The following is a 16,132-nucleotide window of genomic DNA, read 5'->3' on the forward strand; positions in this document are numbered from 1 at the left end:
TATTTTTCAGAGTATAAGACGCACTGGAGTATAAGACGCACCGGAGTATAAGACGCACCAGAGTATAAGACGCACCAAGGTTTTGAAGAGGCAATTTTTTAAAAAAAGTAGGTAGTTAGATAGAGGGATAGAGAGGGAGAGAAAGAAAGAGAAATACGGTAGGTAGGTAGGTAGGTAGGTAGGTAGGTAGAGAGAGACAGAGAGAGAGAGAGAGAGTAGTTAGATAGGTAGGTAGGTAGGTAGATAAAGGGATAGAGAGAGAGAGAGAGAAAAGAGGGAGAGAGAGAGAGAGAGAGAGAAATACAGTAGGTAGGTAGGGAGAGAGAGTGTGTAGGTAAAGGGATAGAGAGAGAGAAATAGAAAGAGAGAGAGAGAAAAATACAGTAGATAGGGAGGGAGAGAGAGAGTAGGTAGATAAGGAAGGTAGGTAGGTAGATAGAGGGATAGAGAGAGAGAGAAATACAGTAGATGGGTAGGGAGAGAGAGAGTAGGTAGGTAGGTAGGTAGGTAGGTAGGTAGGTAGGTAGGTAGGTAGAGAGAGTGTGTGTGTAGGTAGGTAGGTAGGTAGGTAGGTAGGTAGGTAGGTAGGTAGAGGGATAGAGAGGGAAATAGAAAGAGAGAAATGCAGTAGATAGGTAGGGAGAGGGAGTAGGTAGGTAGATAGGTAGATAGAAGGAGAGAGAGAGAGAGAGAAATACAGTAGGTAAGTAAGGAGAGAGAGAGTACTTGGTAGGTAGATGTTTCCAGGTGTATTTATCCATGTGCTGGAGAAGGAAATCGCTGACAAACTTTAAGATTTTGTTTCTGCTGGCACAGTACTTGATCAATGTAATTCTCATCAGTTAAAGAGCTTTCCAATAGGGGGGGGGGGGAGTTTTTGCACTCTGCAAACCTCAGAAAAACGGCCCGTTTTTTTTTCCAAATAAAAGACATGAATAGCCTTGGGGGGGCTTGCAGAGTGCTGGGGGGGGGGCAAAAAAGAGCAAAAACCGGGCCTGTTTTTTGTCCAAAAAAATGCATGCATAGCCTTATGGAGGCTTATAGAGTGCTGCTGAGGGCTGGGAGGGGGGCCCTCCCAGCCCCCAGGAGCTCTCTGAAAGCCTCCATAAGGCTATGCACGGCCATTTTGGTGAAGAGGACGGGGCTTCGGGAGGCAAAAAATACTGAATTCGATGTATAAAACACACCCAGATTTTCAGCCTCTTTTTTGAGGAAAAAAGGTGTATTTTATACTCCGAAAAATACGGTATATCTCCATCATCATATCTACTTTGGTTCCGATTACACATACTTACAAACAAAATAGAGAATAAACTTAGTTCTGAAGTAGCACATGCGATCTTGAAAACACTAGATCATCTTTATTTCATCATCATGAAAAATGTTTCAGGATATATTAGGATTATATTCAGGATTATATTAGCTACATTTATTATGATAATATTAATTCAGAGTTATGTATTAGGATATATTCAGGATTAAATTAACATCTCAGGGTATCTACCAGTATATGGTCTCTTATAACAGAACCATCAGATTCAAAGTTACCTAAAAGGTAATCAGTTTAAGAAATATAAACAATTTGACTGTTAAGATCTTACTTTGTGACCAGACTGCGGTCCTTCCGAATACTTTCTGCTCCAGGTTTATCCCTTTCTGGTTCTAACTTTTTGGAAGTTTTTTTCTGAACCCTTTTGGTTCGGGCCTTGCTGATGGTGGGTGCACAGTGCTTGGGTAAGAGCTGGGAGATAAGACAAAGATAAAGGGTTAGGGCATATGGAATGATTGGCTGTGGATTTCTGAGAAATCAAGAAGAAGCTTTTCTCCTACCAGCGTGGAAAACCAATTAATAAAATCAAGGCAACCATGGCTATCAGTCAACTATGTGAAGCTTTGGTAATCCAAGTATTAATCATTTGCTTTGTCCCATCAACCATCCCCCCAAAATGCTTCGGTGTAACCAGCAACATGGTGACTCAATCTTCAGGGAAACCCAGCTGACATCTAAGGCTTAGTTGACCACAAGGAGAATCCAAGTGTTTTTGTCAATCAAATGTGAGAGGGGTCCTTGGTGCTCTCGAAGCTTGGTTGTTGTCTTGCAGACATTTTATTACCTAAACTAACTAGGTAATATCACTGATGATTACTAGTACTGACGATGTTACCTGGTTTGTCCACAAGAAAACAACCAAGCTTAGAGAGCACCAAGGACCCCTCATTTTAACCCTGAGCTACAACTATTCTTCTTTATTGGAGTGCGTCCAACTCTTTTTGTTTTATACTAAGAATTTAGCACATGCCCTTCACAGCCCCATTCATTTGCCTATCCAGCCCATTCATAATTTCTGTTCCTCGGCTCTACCAGGAAGTGACCAGAGAAATGCACATGATGTCTAGTGTGTTACAAAAAACACATGCTTTAATCTTACGTTCAAAGGATCAGAATTTATAGAATCTACAGTATTATTCCAAAATTCCATCTTTCTCAGATGGATTTTTTTTCATCTTGCAGATTATTATGCCTTCTTGGAGTCCTTGTACATGGTTTACCTATGGTGTCTGGTCCTCAGCATCCCATATGGAGTTGGATTACTCACTTGCTCGTTCAGATTACAGTGTTCAGCACAAGCATCAAGGATGCAGGTCGAAGTCTGCTTTGCAATCTCCTCCAGGAAGTTGTTGCATATGGCCAAGGCACAGGTGCGCAGATGTGGATACTGGAATAGAAAGCAAAAATCACCTCAGTTCACTACACGGCTTGTGTATTACGATTGTGATCAGCTCCTTGGGTAAGTGAAAATAGCATTTGTTCATTAAAAAATAGGCTTCATGGTCCTCACTGGGCTTGATTCCTAGTGCATATGATAAGGTTCATATCTTAAATTATGTGCTCATCTCCAAAAGTTAAAAATTATGTGTTTGTCAAGCCCTTGATACCTTGTCTATTCATAAGAATTTAATGCTTACTGTAATAAAAACAGGCCCAGCAGCAGCAGCAACAACAACAATAATAATAATAATATTAAAACCACAGTTAACCACCTCTGCTATCTTACTTCTCCGTACTACATACTCTTCAAAAGACTGCCATTTGCATAGCTTCTTAAATCATATATATAGTTAAGATAAAATATCTGGAACTTTCTGGTTTGTGTATGCATTGTAGACAAGATAAAAAGCTTTTTTCTCTACTTATGTAATTGAACATACAATATGTACAGAACATTACTTTTTAAAACCAGATAGGCCAATAGAAATTATAAGAAATGGCATAAAAAGCAAGTTTATATAGGCTGGTAAGAACCTCTCAATCCAGCTGTTTGTCTTTCTTTTTCTCATGAGTCAAAAATGTACACACCTCCTCAGGGCACATTGGATCGATCGCATTACTGAAATCAGCACACAGAAGTGGGAAGATAATGACATAACGCAACATGGATGGTTCCTCTAAGGAGGAGGCAAATAACTTCTCCAAATGGCGCACGTGGAAACTGTCAAAGAGATAGAAACTGAAGAAGCTCACACAAGTGGAAGCAAGCAACCTCAAGGCACATGTTCCTTTTCCATTCATTCTTCTAATGAATCCTATGATGGATACTGTGTACAATTACTAAAAAAGACAATGCTCCCAATGATATGGCCTGCAGAAAGCACTCTTTCTTGTATTTTTATTTAATGGGTTTGTTTGGTGTGTTTTTTTAAAGAGTAATTTGAATAAAATGCCCATCAAGGCAATTGGCAACAGATGGTGCTTTCCTGACTTTTTATTTAAGAAATGTTTATCCACTTCTCTCCCGCAAAGCATTTATGTAGTTTGGCATAAAAACAAAAATATAATAACAAGTTACGAATAACACCTAAAACAAAAACACACAACCCTACCCCTGCTTAACTGTTAAAGAATTGAAGAGTGTCAAAGGCTTAAAAATGAATCCGGTATGGAGATCACTCCTGAAGAAAAGTGCTGCGTAGATGGGCTGCTGCTACAAACAAAATCCTCTCATTGGTAGCTTTGTTCATGATTCCTCTGATTACAAACCTAGGCCAGACTCAGCCACTGTCCAGCAAGAATATAAACCCCTGTTCTTTAAGCTTCCCCAGCAATTATCTGCATACAATCGGTTTTAAGGAGTTTTGAGTAAGAGAGCCAGTTTGGTGCAATGGTTAAAGCATTAAGCTAGAAACCAGGAGGCTGTGAGTTCTAATCTTACCTTAGGTGGCTCACCTTAGCCAGCTGGATGACCTTGGGCCAACCCCCCTCACTCAGTTGTAGAAGGAGACAAGGCCAAACCACTTCCGAAATGTTGCCAAGAAAACTGCAAAGACCAGTCCAGGCAGTAGCCAGAAGTCAACACTGACTGGAAGGTGCACACACACATACATGTGCAGTCAGGTATGACCTGCTCATCACCTTGAACCAATGGGTGGGTGAGAATTTGCACTGCCATCAGAATGTTGCTGTGGATTGGCATCTCATTTCTATCACTTAAAAGATCGTGCCTCTGTGGAAGTTCTGCCCCAGCCTTCCTTTTCAAAACTCTAACTTTCTCAAAATAAACTTTCAAAGACTAAATCAGATAACACTGAACTTGAAATATTAAAACCCACTGGATCTACTCTGCCATCGCAATCTGCATGCCCCAAATCTGTTGTACAGTCAGCATTGTCTTCTGCTGTCCTACATACATACCCAAAGAAGGAGAGATCGGATGTCTCCACTATGAGCTCTTCCACAGAGTCTAGCATCTTAGTATGAAAGACAATGAGGTTCATCACCTTGGCAAGATCATGGTTTTCCCGCAGTTGCAACGGGGCCTTAGTGACACTGGTGTATGCCTGATGGGAAGAAAGAACCCATTGTTAAGGCCCTAACCTTTAAATTCTCAGAATAGGACATAATTGATACACATTGTAGAACGGTGGGGCAACTTACATGCATATGCCCATTATCTGATCATCTTGATTATGTAATGTAGCTTTATAGGGCAATGTAATATTTTGAAAGAAAAACAGATGGTAGAAAAGCCCCATTTCATTTATTATCTATATCTATACATATCTACCTACCTACCTATCTACCTGCCCAACTCACAAATTATGAATCTGGGCAGCAAGCATAGGACTGACAATCAACACAACTGTTGTCCTTAGGCTTGGTCAGGATCTTCTAACCTTTTCAGGTATCAGACAACCCATTTTTAACATCCCTTTATTTATTATACTGATTTATATAGCCACCACTTTGCAAATCGGGAGTTTGGATGGCCAATATAGAAAAAGAAAAAGAAAGCACTTATGATGATGATAGTGATAAAACAATATACTACTAACTGAGGACAATTAGACTAGAATAGTCTAAAACAATATACTACTAACTGAGGACAATTAGTCTAGAATAGTTCGCTCATATGCATAAAATTTACCAATAAACAGAATAGTTAACCAATGGAGAACAAGCTGATACCTTAGTCTAGATCAGGGCTTCCAATCTTTTCAAGTTTCAGGCAACTCTCTCCCCATCTTTTAAAATGCCTAACAAATTATGAGATTGTCAATTCTCACTCTCATCTAGAAAAATCCCACAGGAATGATGAGATCTTTCAACATTTGGCATTCTTATTTATTATTTTATTTAATTTGGAAGAATCCTATGGGCGGTTTTGATGCATAACCAATGTATTGGTGTCTAGAGTGGCTATTTTGCCAGCGTATTAAAAAGGGTTTACCAATGGAAATGATAGTGCTAGAAAAAGAAATTTTCTCTACTGGCATGCCCAAATTCTTGACAGACAACTGAAAATGATACAACTAACTAAAAGGGAGACTATTTGAAACCCTCCAGAAGCTGATAGGCCAGTAATTTCAAATTTGCTCTACTGATAGCAATAACACTTAGACTTATATACTATTTCTCATGTTTTACAGTCCTCTCTAAACAGTTTACAGAGTCAGCATACTGCCCCCAACAATCTGGGTCCTCATTTTACTGACCACAGAAGGATGAAAGACTGAATCAATCTCTAGCTTGTTAGGATCGAACTGCTGGCAGTGAGCAATGAGCAAGCCTGCAATATGCATTCTAACCACTGTGCCACCATGGCTCTTTTGAATGCTTTCTCAAGCCAATAACAATATGAGCAAAAAATTTTAAAGCTCCTTTAGTGTAAACTGCATTTGAATGCCTGCAATTTACACTGCGTCAGCTCAAAGTATCCTGTATGTATACTTCTGTAAGTCCCTCCCTCTGTCCGCCAGCGGATAGAAAGTGTTAAGGAGCTGAGCAATGGGAAGGAGGAGACTCTTTTTCTTCTTGTCTATCATCTCCCTTTCTTTAGCAGCAATTTTCCCCCTCCTTATCCCCTACGCAAATTCTAGGAAAAGTTACATTTTGAAATGTACACTTGGAAAAGAGGGACTACCCAGTCAGTTCTCGTTCTCTGCCTGCAGAATTCTCAGTGTGTGACAAGCACAATGTGCAACCCAGCTCTCCGTTACTCAATCCCAATGAATAGATGGAGCTACAGGCAATACAAAATCCTAACAGAGCATAAAATATTCCAAACATCCTAGGAGCTATTACAGGAGAAAGGGGAAGAAAAGGGAGGAAAGGTGATTGGAGAGTTGTTTACCTGTAGTCTGAACCAATCCAATCGCAGTCCCTTGAATTCAAATTTCTCCTTGCCATCAACTGCAAAAGACAAGCATGAAAAAATACAACACTTACTCAAAGAGCCTCGGGGGTTTATTTCTGCTGCTTAAGATGAAAAAAATATATTCAAGATCAAGTAGAATAAGACTTTGCTGCTGAAAGAACTATTAGCTGTGCACAGCTCTCTCCGCAACAGTTTACAGACTACATAAGGACTTCGCTTCTAGTGGTAGTATATCTGCAGCTTTGGTATAGTCCTACTAGCATCCAATCAATTCCACATGTAAGAAAGTATGGTCCAATTTTTAAAAAAAAAACTACAGAAAATCTGAACCAAGTTTCTTTCAATGTCTGAGGCAGAGGTGAGAAACCACGCCCTCTTTATGACTGGTAGACTTCAACTCTCAGAATTCTCCCAGAATGCTGACTCACGAATTCTGGGAGTTGAAGTCCACAGGTCATAAAAGGGCCATAGTTCCCCCACCCTGGTCAGCTAATGTGCACACAAAGCAAACACACAGCATCGGTAGTATGTGCCTATTATAAAATCCCAAACCTTTTTCTGGCACCATGTTTGAATTACTCTTCTAGAGGGACCTTTATATAGGCCTCTTGAAGTACGAACCTTCTGCACTGAGGGCAGGGAAAAGAGACACAGAAACTTCTAGCTGACAGCGTAATTACCCTGTTTGATGGTCAGGGATGTGAGTGTGTTGACAAAAGCTGACATAATCACTGATTCCTCTTCAGGGCACACAGTCAGGTCCTGCATGAAAGAAAAGGGCTTCGAGTGAAGACAACAATTTGTTATTTGGTGGTTTGTTTACACTGAACTTTACCGCACGCAATTATTTAAAGGAATTGTGCTGTCTGATTTAATGCCGCGTCTCGCCTGAAATGTCTTCAGAAAGAGAAGCAACCATCAATATAAGTAACAGATGCTTCAAGGCAAGGAAATCATTTTAAAGGGCTTTACTGACTCCCTTTTCTAATTTGTGACTTGTGAAGCAGCTTCTCTTCTATTGAAAAAACAGGACTGATTTCATCTAATTCATCCACTCTGGCAGCAGATAAAGATTTTTGCCAGCATCCAGATACTTTTTCTTTCTTCCATTCAATCGTATTTGATTCTCATAAATTGCCTGGACAAATCCCTGCAGTTTTTTGGGTTTGCCGTGGCCTCTTTCCTAGGTCTGAGAGAAAGCGACTGGCCCAAAGTCACTCAATTGGCTTTGTGCCCAAGTCAGACCTAGAATTCATGATCGTCTGCTTTCTAACCTCATGCCTTAACTGTTTGTTTATAGACCACCTTTATTATTTTTTATAAACAACTCAAGGCAGCAACCATATTTGATAATCAATTCTTCCTCCTATGTTCCCCACAACAAAAACATGAACTGGACTGGGCTAAGAGTGAGTGACTGGCCCAAAGTCAGTCAGTCGGTAATTTTAATACTTAATTTAATACTTAAAATTCTTTCATGTTCTCACTTTTTCCCACCCAATCTTTTCTATCTCTTCAGGACAGACTCTATTCACTGGGTCCTGCTCCAGTCCCCCATACATCATGCCACTGACCTCAGTTCTATGCTGTTTCCATACCTGTATGACATTACCAAGCACCTGGGCATCAAAGCGTGACAAATATTGTACATGGTACCGTTGAATGACATTTTGGTACTGTTTAAGCAAGTTGCGTAGTCTTTCCATCAGAAACAGCAGTTCAGCCAAGCAGCTGTGAGGAAAATAAATAGGATTTTGGAAGAAGCATAGCAATCCTGCCCAAGATTTTTTTTTTTGCTGCTACAAAGCTGATTTTTTGCCACTACCAGCTCCCCACACAAACACACAACAAAGAGATTTGCCAAACTATTCAGACCCTTGAAACAAACATCCACTCTCTTGAAAAAAAACCACAGTACAATATTGCATGCTGTGCCCAGATGTGAACAACTTAACAAACAGACACACAAGCTGGGAGCCAAGGAATACATAAAGTGGGTAAGGGGACAGACCAAACTGTTCCCCAACAGCAAACATTCCCATGCAGATGCTGCCTCTCTGTGCCTCATCTTGCCTTCTCTGTATGCTGAGTTTGTGTATCTTTTCTACATGCAAAAGCTGGATTTGCGTTTGGTTTGCACACTTCTTAATTTACTTTAAACCTGGCAATTAGTGGAGATGCGAGGGGATGAAAATTGCATTACAATCCAACAGTTAAAAGATAACTTTCAATAGAATAAATCTTCCAATAATTTAATCCAGTTCATCTCCTATCTATTTTTTTGCAGTGATGTTTATGGTATGGTATAAAAACTGCTGCAGCCTCCAGTATGCAAATCGACCCTGAAGTGGAGCATTTACTTCCCAAGCTTAGCCAATGAACTCTGAACAATTTAGCATGGACAGACACAACAGAACTATAAATGACCTTATACATACCTGTGAAGAGAGACTAGTAAAATGACCCTATGCATACCTGTGAGGGGAGACTAGTAAAATGACCCTATGCATACCTGTGAGGAGAGACTAGTAAAATGACCCTATGCATACCTGTGAGGGGAGCCATGCATGCGTCTGAAAACAAGGATCTCCTGTCTCAAAATTCTCTTGTCACAGCTATGCTAACTCCTGGCTTGTTTCTATTTTAGGACTATTTTGTCCTAAGTCCTATTCTACTTCCTAAAGAGCTTTCATCTGTTGTAATGTCCTGCCAGAGGTAAATCGTTATCTCAGTCTGCAGCAAGATTACCCTGCAACAAAAAAAACTGCCAAAATTGTGAGGAGAGGTATCTTTTTATTTCCCCTCCATGTCAAGACGAATGGACATCTGAATTTGCCTCTCCTACCCTTGCTTTATGGATTGGAGAGACTAATTCCTCATCACTCTCTTTGCTTTCCACTTCCCATTAGTGCAGTTTGCAAGTTGCAGCGGGTAAGAACAGTGCTGAGAAAAAGAAGATTGAGTTTATTCAGTTCTATGACTTTGGGTTGCAAATCCAGTGGGCAGAAGTATCAGGCCTCATAATCGCAAGTTTAGCCATCATGTTAAGCTACATAGGCTCTTTGGCCAGTTGTTTAATGACTTAAGTTTTTAGGTGTAGATCAGGCCTTATGGCCAATTGGTCAAACCATAATTTAGCACGACAGGAATATACTCCAAAATGAAATGTGAACATTTATCCCCTGAAGAAAAGAAAGAATGATTTTTCAAGTGGTCTTTTCCCATCCCTTTGGAAGATTTAGATCTTGCATTTCTAACAGTGGTGTAGAAAAGGACATTTTGGCAGCTATAGTGAACCAGGTAGGTTCATTAACTTTGAAAGCTTTAGAGAAGGGGAGTCAAACTGGTGGCCTGCGGGCCAAATGCATCATGCCCCACAAAGGGGGGAAATGTCACAGTGTGTCATGTGACGGCAAAGTGACACGATGAGTTTGACACCCATGCTTTAGAGTTTACCTCAGGTCTAAAATCCTTGGATGACACTTCCCCAACCTGATCAATACCTGTCAGTGAATTCCTCTTGGTTCTTGCCTTTGTGCTCACTGTGTCTGCACAGCCAGGCAACCTCATCCCGGCAGAACGACAGAGCCATGAAGACATAAATTGCCTATTGATATTGAAAGGGAGGGAGGAGTATCAGACAAAAGAGAGTTGAGCATTCATTCCAAGTAGAATTTCCAGTTTATGAAAATTATGTTCATTTTCTCCAAAGATTTTAGAGTAGACAGGCGAACATATCTCAATACTACAAATAGCTTCCACAAATCTCTGTTCCATTGTGAATTCTGGGTCAAAATAATGGAGTGATTTAAAGCGTGAAAAAGAACTTTAAAGAAGTGAAGAACCTGAAATCGGCAGACCAATTATTAAAATTGCTGGAATCAGTATAAAGAGCCACATTTAGTTCTGGTTCATGTTCTCTCCATGTGTCAAAGATTTCTTTCATGACTAAAGTGATGAAGGAAGGAGGGAGGAGGGAAGCAAGTAGATGAGACAGAAGAGGAAATAACTTTAAAGGAAAGAATGAAGAAATATTTGTAAGGTAGAAATGGTAGGCCACAGTTTCCAGCAATGCCCATTATTGTAGTAAGGTAGAACAGTGTTTTAAAATCTTTTTTCCCTCAGAATCTCTTCCCAAATTTAAAAATCAAGAAGGATCTCAAAAGAGTTTTTGTTTGTATGGTTTACATTTATCAATATTTATCATATCTAAAACTAAAAATTATGCATTTGCTGCTGCTACTTCTTTACACAATGGTTTGATTGGACTTCTATATTTTATGGTTTTTCAACGTAAATTGGCCAATAATTTTGGTTTTGTAGACCCCTGAAAGGGAGGAGTTCTGGGACTACACTTTAAGAAATATTGAGGTAGAATAGCAGAATCTTGAAAGGTTATCAACATTTTGAGAATCTTACACTAAACAAAATCAACATGGCATTGTTTTGCATTTATACTAAAAAAAGATGATGATGATTTTGAATTTCTCACATTTCCTTCTATCCTAGGGCTATGTAATTCTTCCTTTAAGGTGTCCCTTAATGATTTGCTCCTTTCTTTCCTCTTTAATGGCTCTCTCATAGCTTCCCAAGCTATGTTCCTTTATCAGATGTGTGTGTGTGAGTGTGTGTGTGTGTGTGTGTGTGTGTGTGTGTGTTCCTTGGTAGTTATCTTGGGTACCACCTGTGTTACATGTACTCTGGAGCAGTTCTCCAGCCTGGTGCCTTTTCAGAATTCATACCAATTCCTATAATTCTTAGAACAGCTATTTGCTAGGATGGTTGCAAAAAGGGTTAACTGGAGAAAAACAGCTAGGTGGGGCAATACAGAAAAAGACAAAAAGCAGACAAGCAAGGGTAGAAATCTTTTCCAGCTCTTTTCCACTCTTTAAATCACTTCATTATTTTACCCAGGATTCATGCAGAATGAGTTTAGAAAAGCTCGCCATGGGTAAGTATAATCTAGCACACAAATAGGAAAAATGCCTTTAGGCATCGTTAATTCAACCAGGAAACCGAGGTAAATATTATTATTTTCATTTGCTTGTTAACACTGTGTACAACATCAGGCACTGACAGCGCAAAAGCCTTCTCTTTTTAAAAACATGTTTCTATTCCGCTGTTAACCGAGCATCAGTTATTGACAAAACACAAGCCATTAGTAGAGACAGAGACCGGGGCACTTCAAATCAAGAACCAATAAGCCAATGGAGGTGTATGAATACCGATAGTCCTCAACGTACGACCACAACGGCACCTGATTTTTATGACTTTCTTTGCCACGCTTGTCAAGAGAATCACTGCAATGGTAAAGGGATTTGTTTCATTGTTAAGCTTTCCCCATTGACTTTGTTTGCCAGAAGCTGGCTGGGAAGGTTGCAAACAGCAATCCTTTGATCCCAGGACATTACGATTGGTGTAAATACATGCCAATTGTCAAGTGCCTGAATTCTGATCATGTGGCCATGAGATGCTGTGATGGACCAGTGTTCTTTTTTTTTTTTCAGGGCTGTTGTAATGTTGAACACCCACTAAAACAATTGGTTGTAATTTGTACTTGCTCTGGCTTCATCCTTCTCCCATATAGAGAGGCCTGTGTGCATTTTATGTGCACAAATCTCTCTTGTGCCTGCATTGGCCCAACTCTAACGGCTCACACACAGCATAAATAAATCTGCTTGCACTTTCACAGCTCTTAGTTCTTGCCCACCTCTATATCTCCCTGACCAACTTACCTTGGGGCCCAGCAGTCCAGGTTCATTGGCCAGAATAGTCTCCATCTCCCGCACAGCATTCCTCAAGAAACTACGCCGGCCTCGATGTAATTGTCCACTGTCAAGAAACCAGCCAAAGAATTCATGTGAAAAGAATCCCACCTCTCCCAGTGCCCACCCTGCATGTCATCAACATGAGAAAACATTTTTTTTTTGTTGGCCATAGCAAGCAGCATAAAGAAAAGATTGTAATACTGGGTAGGCCAAAACAGGAATTTTCCCCTATTCCTTTTTAGATCAAGGTAAGTAAATTTGTGTTAGGGGGGGTGGGGGTTCGTTCTCCGAACTTGTGGGTTGGTTTCTGAACTTTTCGTTACCAGGCTCGGTAACATCTTCAGCAAAGTTGAGGGGATGCCAATGTTCCTCTCTTTATAAGGGTTTCAGGTGAGGGTGTGTCAAGTGAGGAACTTGTGATAGGTCAGCTGTGAGTCTTGCGATGGGTCTTGTGATAAGGACATCACATCAGGTCAAGGTCATTGGGAGGTGAACTGGTGGTGGGGGTGGGATTTGTGAGTTGGTTGAGGGCCAGTGCTGTGTGGTGTGGTGTGGTTTGTGTTTTGCATGTCGGAAGATGAAGTTTTTGGGAAGCCATTATGGAGAAAAGCAGCCATTTCTCTTCTGCTTTTCTTAGTGTTGTGGTGCTGAAATGCCTGGACAGAATCTGAACGCAGATTCTTTTGTGTGCAGTGGTGTGATTGCTTGCAAAGCTGAGGATTTGGTACATGGGTTTGTGGTAGGCACAGGTTTCAAGTTTCTAATCACTCTCATTCTACACCTGAACTACAGATTTGTGTTAATTATCTATTGCCCAGCTAGGTGGTAGCATCTGGCCAATGCTGTCTGATCCCATAAAGCTAAGAAGGTTGAACCTCATTGTTACATGGATGGGAGCCCACCAAGCTGTATCCTTGCTGAGAAAATAACATGGATGTGGCCCATAAAAACATCACAAGACAAGCTTGACTTGAATGTTCAATTTTCTGCTGACATGCTTTGTACACACTAAAAAGTCTGCCCATTCGTTCAGAACTTGAATCTTGAATTTTCCTACATACCAGAGCTGTTACTTTCCAAAGACTGCTGAGCTACAATTCTCAATACCTAACCACGATGACGAAAGGCCTGCAGATTTCTGTTTATTGCAGTAAAATTATCTCAACGCTCACCAATTAAAATAAAAATGTAACCTCCCTTTATCTTTTGACAATCAAGACAGTATTTAATCAGCACCTCTATAAAAAGTACTGCCAGGAGCATCTGCAGTTACAATGGAGAAAAGGCTGCAGAACTAGGCAATACTGCAGAGCTACCAACTGGATAATGTCATTTAAATCTACAGTCAAAGTGAGAGAAGTAGCAGCCGGGACTCTGTGGCAGCTCATTCCATCCTTGCCTTTGGGATTGTTATAGTTCATTAGACGTCCACTGAATAAGACAAAAGACCTATCTAGGCCAGAAAACTGTTCCTCTCCATGGTCAAAAGGATGCCCTTGGGTTCCAGACATGAAGACAACCATCATTTCCCACAGCTATTCCATCACATCTGGCACACAGAGGCATGCTTCTCCTGAGTCTGACTTCTTCCCCTCTCATGATAGGATGAGATAGCCAAGTTGCCAATTGTGATGCACAACAGATGGGGGTGGAGGAAAGAAGCAGGACAGGTTGCTACTTGTTTACCATTATTAGCATGTCAGGTTTCAAACATAATTCTAACCATGACCTATTCATGCTATTGGCTGGGATCATACAGCAATCCAGGATAACTAACAAACTGAATTGGTCTCTCCACACTTAGTGAAGCATGTAAACCAGTGTCTGCATTTCCTGCGTCAGATGAGGAGAGCATATCTTGCTCGTTCTGTCCTTGCCATTTTTTACAGAGGCACAACTGATAGCATTTTAACAAACTGCATCACTGTTTGGTTTGGTGACAGCAGTGCCTCAGATAGAAGGTCCATACAGAGAGTAGCAAGGACAGCCGAGAAGATTATAGGAAGCTTGCTTCCCGTTATTCAGGATACTGCATATAAACGCTATGTACTTAAAGCTCAAAGCATTGTTAGAGACCACACACACACACACACACACACGCACATACACACTTTACGGTCTGGCTCAAGGTACCTTGTGAACAAGCACCGCTAAAGCAAAACACAATTTAGCATAAACTATAAGCCTCAAAGGGATTAAGAAGCTCACTCCATGTCATAGTTAGGACTGCAACCCCAGAAGAGAATGTCCATAAGAGGGCCAAGATTTTTGCAAGGTAATATGAAGAAAGAAGTATCATGAAAACTCTGGTTAAATGGGTCTGGGAGGTGGGTGGCAGGCAGAAGGGAAAGTTGAAGAATGATGAGACTGAAAAGAAAACAAACACTGAAGCAAATAAAGCAAAGCAATGGATATAGTAAACAGCAGAGAGTATCCCAGAGCCAGAGAGGGCCTGGACATTCCTACCTTTGTTGTAGAGCATGTTCTTTACAATCTTTAATATCAGTGATACGTTTCCCATAGCTGTAAAGAGAGAGAAAGCACATTTGTCAGGCCCCAAGAACAGGCACAGTTTCCTTTATTGTTCTTTACCTATAGACAGAATCTTGCCAGACTAAAGTAACTATTTACAAAACTATAGATATATTCTGGGGAACTCTAGGGAGGAGCTGTTTTAACCCTCTAAGCTCCACTGCCTCTTTGCTCACTTGAAAGCAGCCTTTCCTTCCAGGAATCCAGACTACATTCCACCACAACTCATCCATTGTTTTCTTTTCCCAAAGCCAGAATTTCTCAAAACTTGAAGTGTAATCCTTCATAATATACTTGAATTTGTACGTCCCCTTAAAAACTAATTATTTCACTGGGACTACAGTTGGTCAAGTAATAATTGTATCACTTACTTTTAACCATTAAAATTTAATCCCTATATTACATAAAAGTATGATAGATACTGCAATGTTTAAAAAACCCTTCATTTCCAATAAAGAAACTAATTTAAAGGCACATTTTTCATGAGAAGGATATGCTTACTTAATTTTATGTCATTTTTCAAATCTAGTGATTATTATTGTTGTTGTTATTATTATTATTTTTATTATTTTTATTATTATTATACGAGCGGCCAGTTGTTTTGCCGGATTTGGCATTGATTACTAGTCGGGCCCCACCCAGGGGCCTAGGACGTCGTAATGTACTTTCGTAATATACGTGCAGATCCAAGCAGTGCAGCTTTTTGCATTTGACTGATGGTGATTTTGTCAAGTTTTAACTGTTTTAAATGTAATTCCAGTGCTTTTGGAATAGCACCCAGTGTGCCGACTACCACTGGAATTACCACTGCTGGTTTGCGCCATAATAGTTGAATTTCAATTTTTAGGTCCTGGTAGTTTGCCATTTTTTCATGTTCCTTCTCGCCGACCCTGCTATCACCTGGTATTGCGATGTCTATGATTGTAACCTTATTTTTCCTCAACCAGTGTGATATCTGGTGTGTTATGCGCCAGTATTTTGTCTGTTTGCATGCGAAAATCCCATAGGAACTTGACCATCTGATTTTCGGTGACTTTTTCAGGCTTATGTTCCCACCAGTTTGTTGTTGTTTTAATATTATAATTTTTGCACAAATTCCAGTGGATCATTTGTGCTACTGAATTGTGCCGCAATTTATAATCAGTCTGCATGATTTTTTTACAGCAGCTGAGTATGTGG

General features: G+C 40.3%; 2 protein-coding genes across 5 annotated transcripts in view; one reads left to right on the plus strand and one right to left on the minus strand.

Annotated features, from left to right (window-relative positions):
• The window catches only part of LOC309390546 (gametocyte-specific factor 1-like), a 194,147-nt gene that overhangs the window by 89,588 nt on the left and 88,427 nt on the right, over positions 1-16,132 (plus strand). The window lies entirely within an intron of this gene.
• Positions 1-16,132, minus strand: part of NCKAP1L (NCK associated protein 1 like) — a 97,757-nt gene that overhangs the window by 50,081 nt on the left and 31,544 nt on the right. For all 4 annotated transcript variants that reach the window (XM_081949903.1, XM_081949904.1, XM_081949902.1 and 1 more), the window contains exons 10-19: positions 14,888-14,944; positions 12,389-12,485; positions 10,157-10,260; positions 8,252-8,384; positions 7,334-7,415; positions 6,630-6,688; positions 4,691-4,836; positions 3,359-3,491; positions 2,598-2,717; positions 1,602-1,741 (exon numbers count right to left, since the gene is read on the minus strand). In XM_081949903.1, the coding sequence (XP_081806029.1) occupies positions 1,602-1,741; positions 2,598-2,717; positions 3,359-3,491; positions 4,691-4,836; positions 6,630-6,688; positions 7,334-7,415; positions 8,252-8,384; positions 10,157-10,260; positions 12,389-12,485; positions 14,888-14,944 (1,071 nt within the window). The remainder of the gene's footprint in view (positions 1-1,601; positions 1,742-2,597; positions 2,718-3,358; positions 3,492-4,690; positions 4,837-6,629; positions 6,689-7,333; positions 7,416-8,251; positions 8,385-10,156; positions 10,261-12,388; positions 12,486-14,887; positions 14,945-16,132) is intronic.

Source organism: Natrix helvetica, assembly GCF_964273705.1.
Source record: "Natrix helvetica genome assembly, chromosome: 1".
NCBI lineage: Eukaryota > Metazoa > Chordata > Lepidosauria > Squamata > Natricidae > Natrix > Natrix helvetica.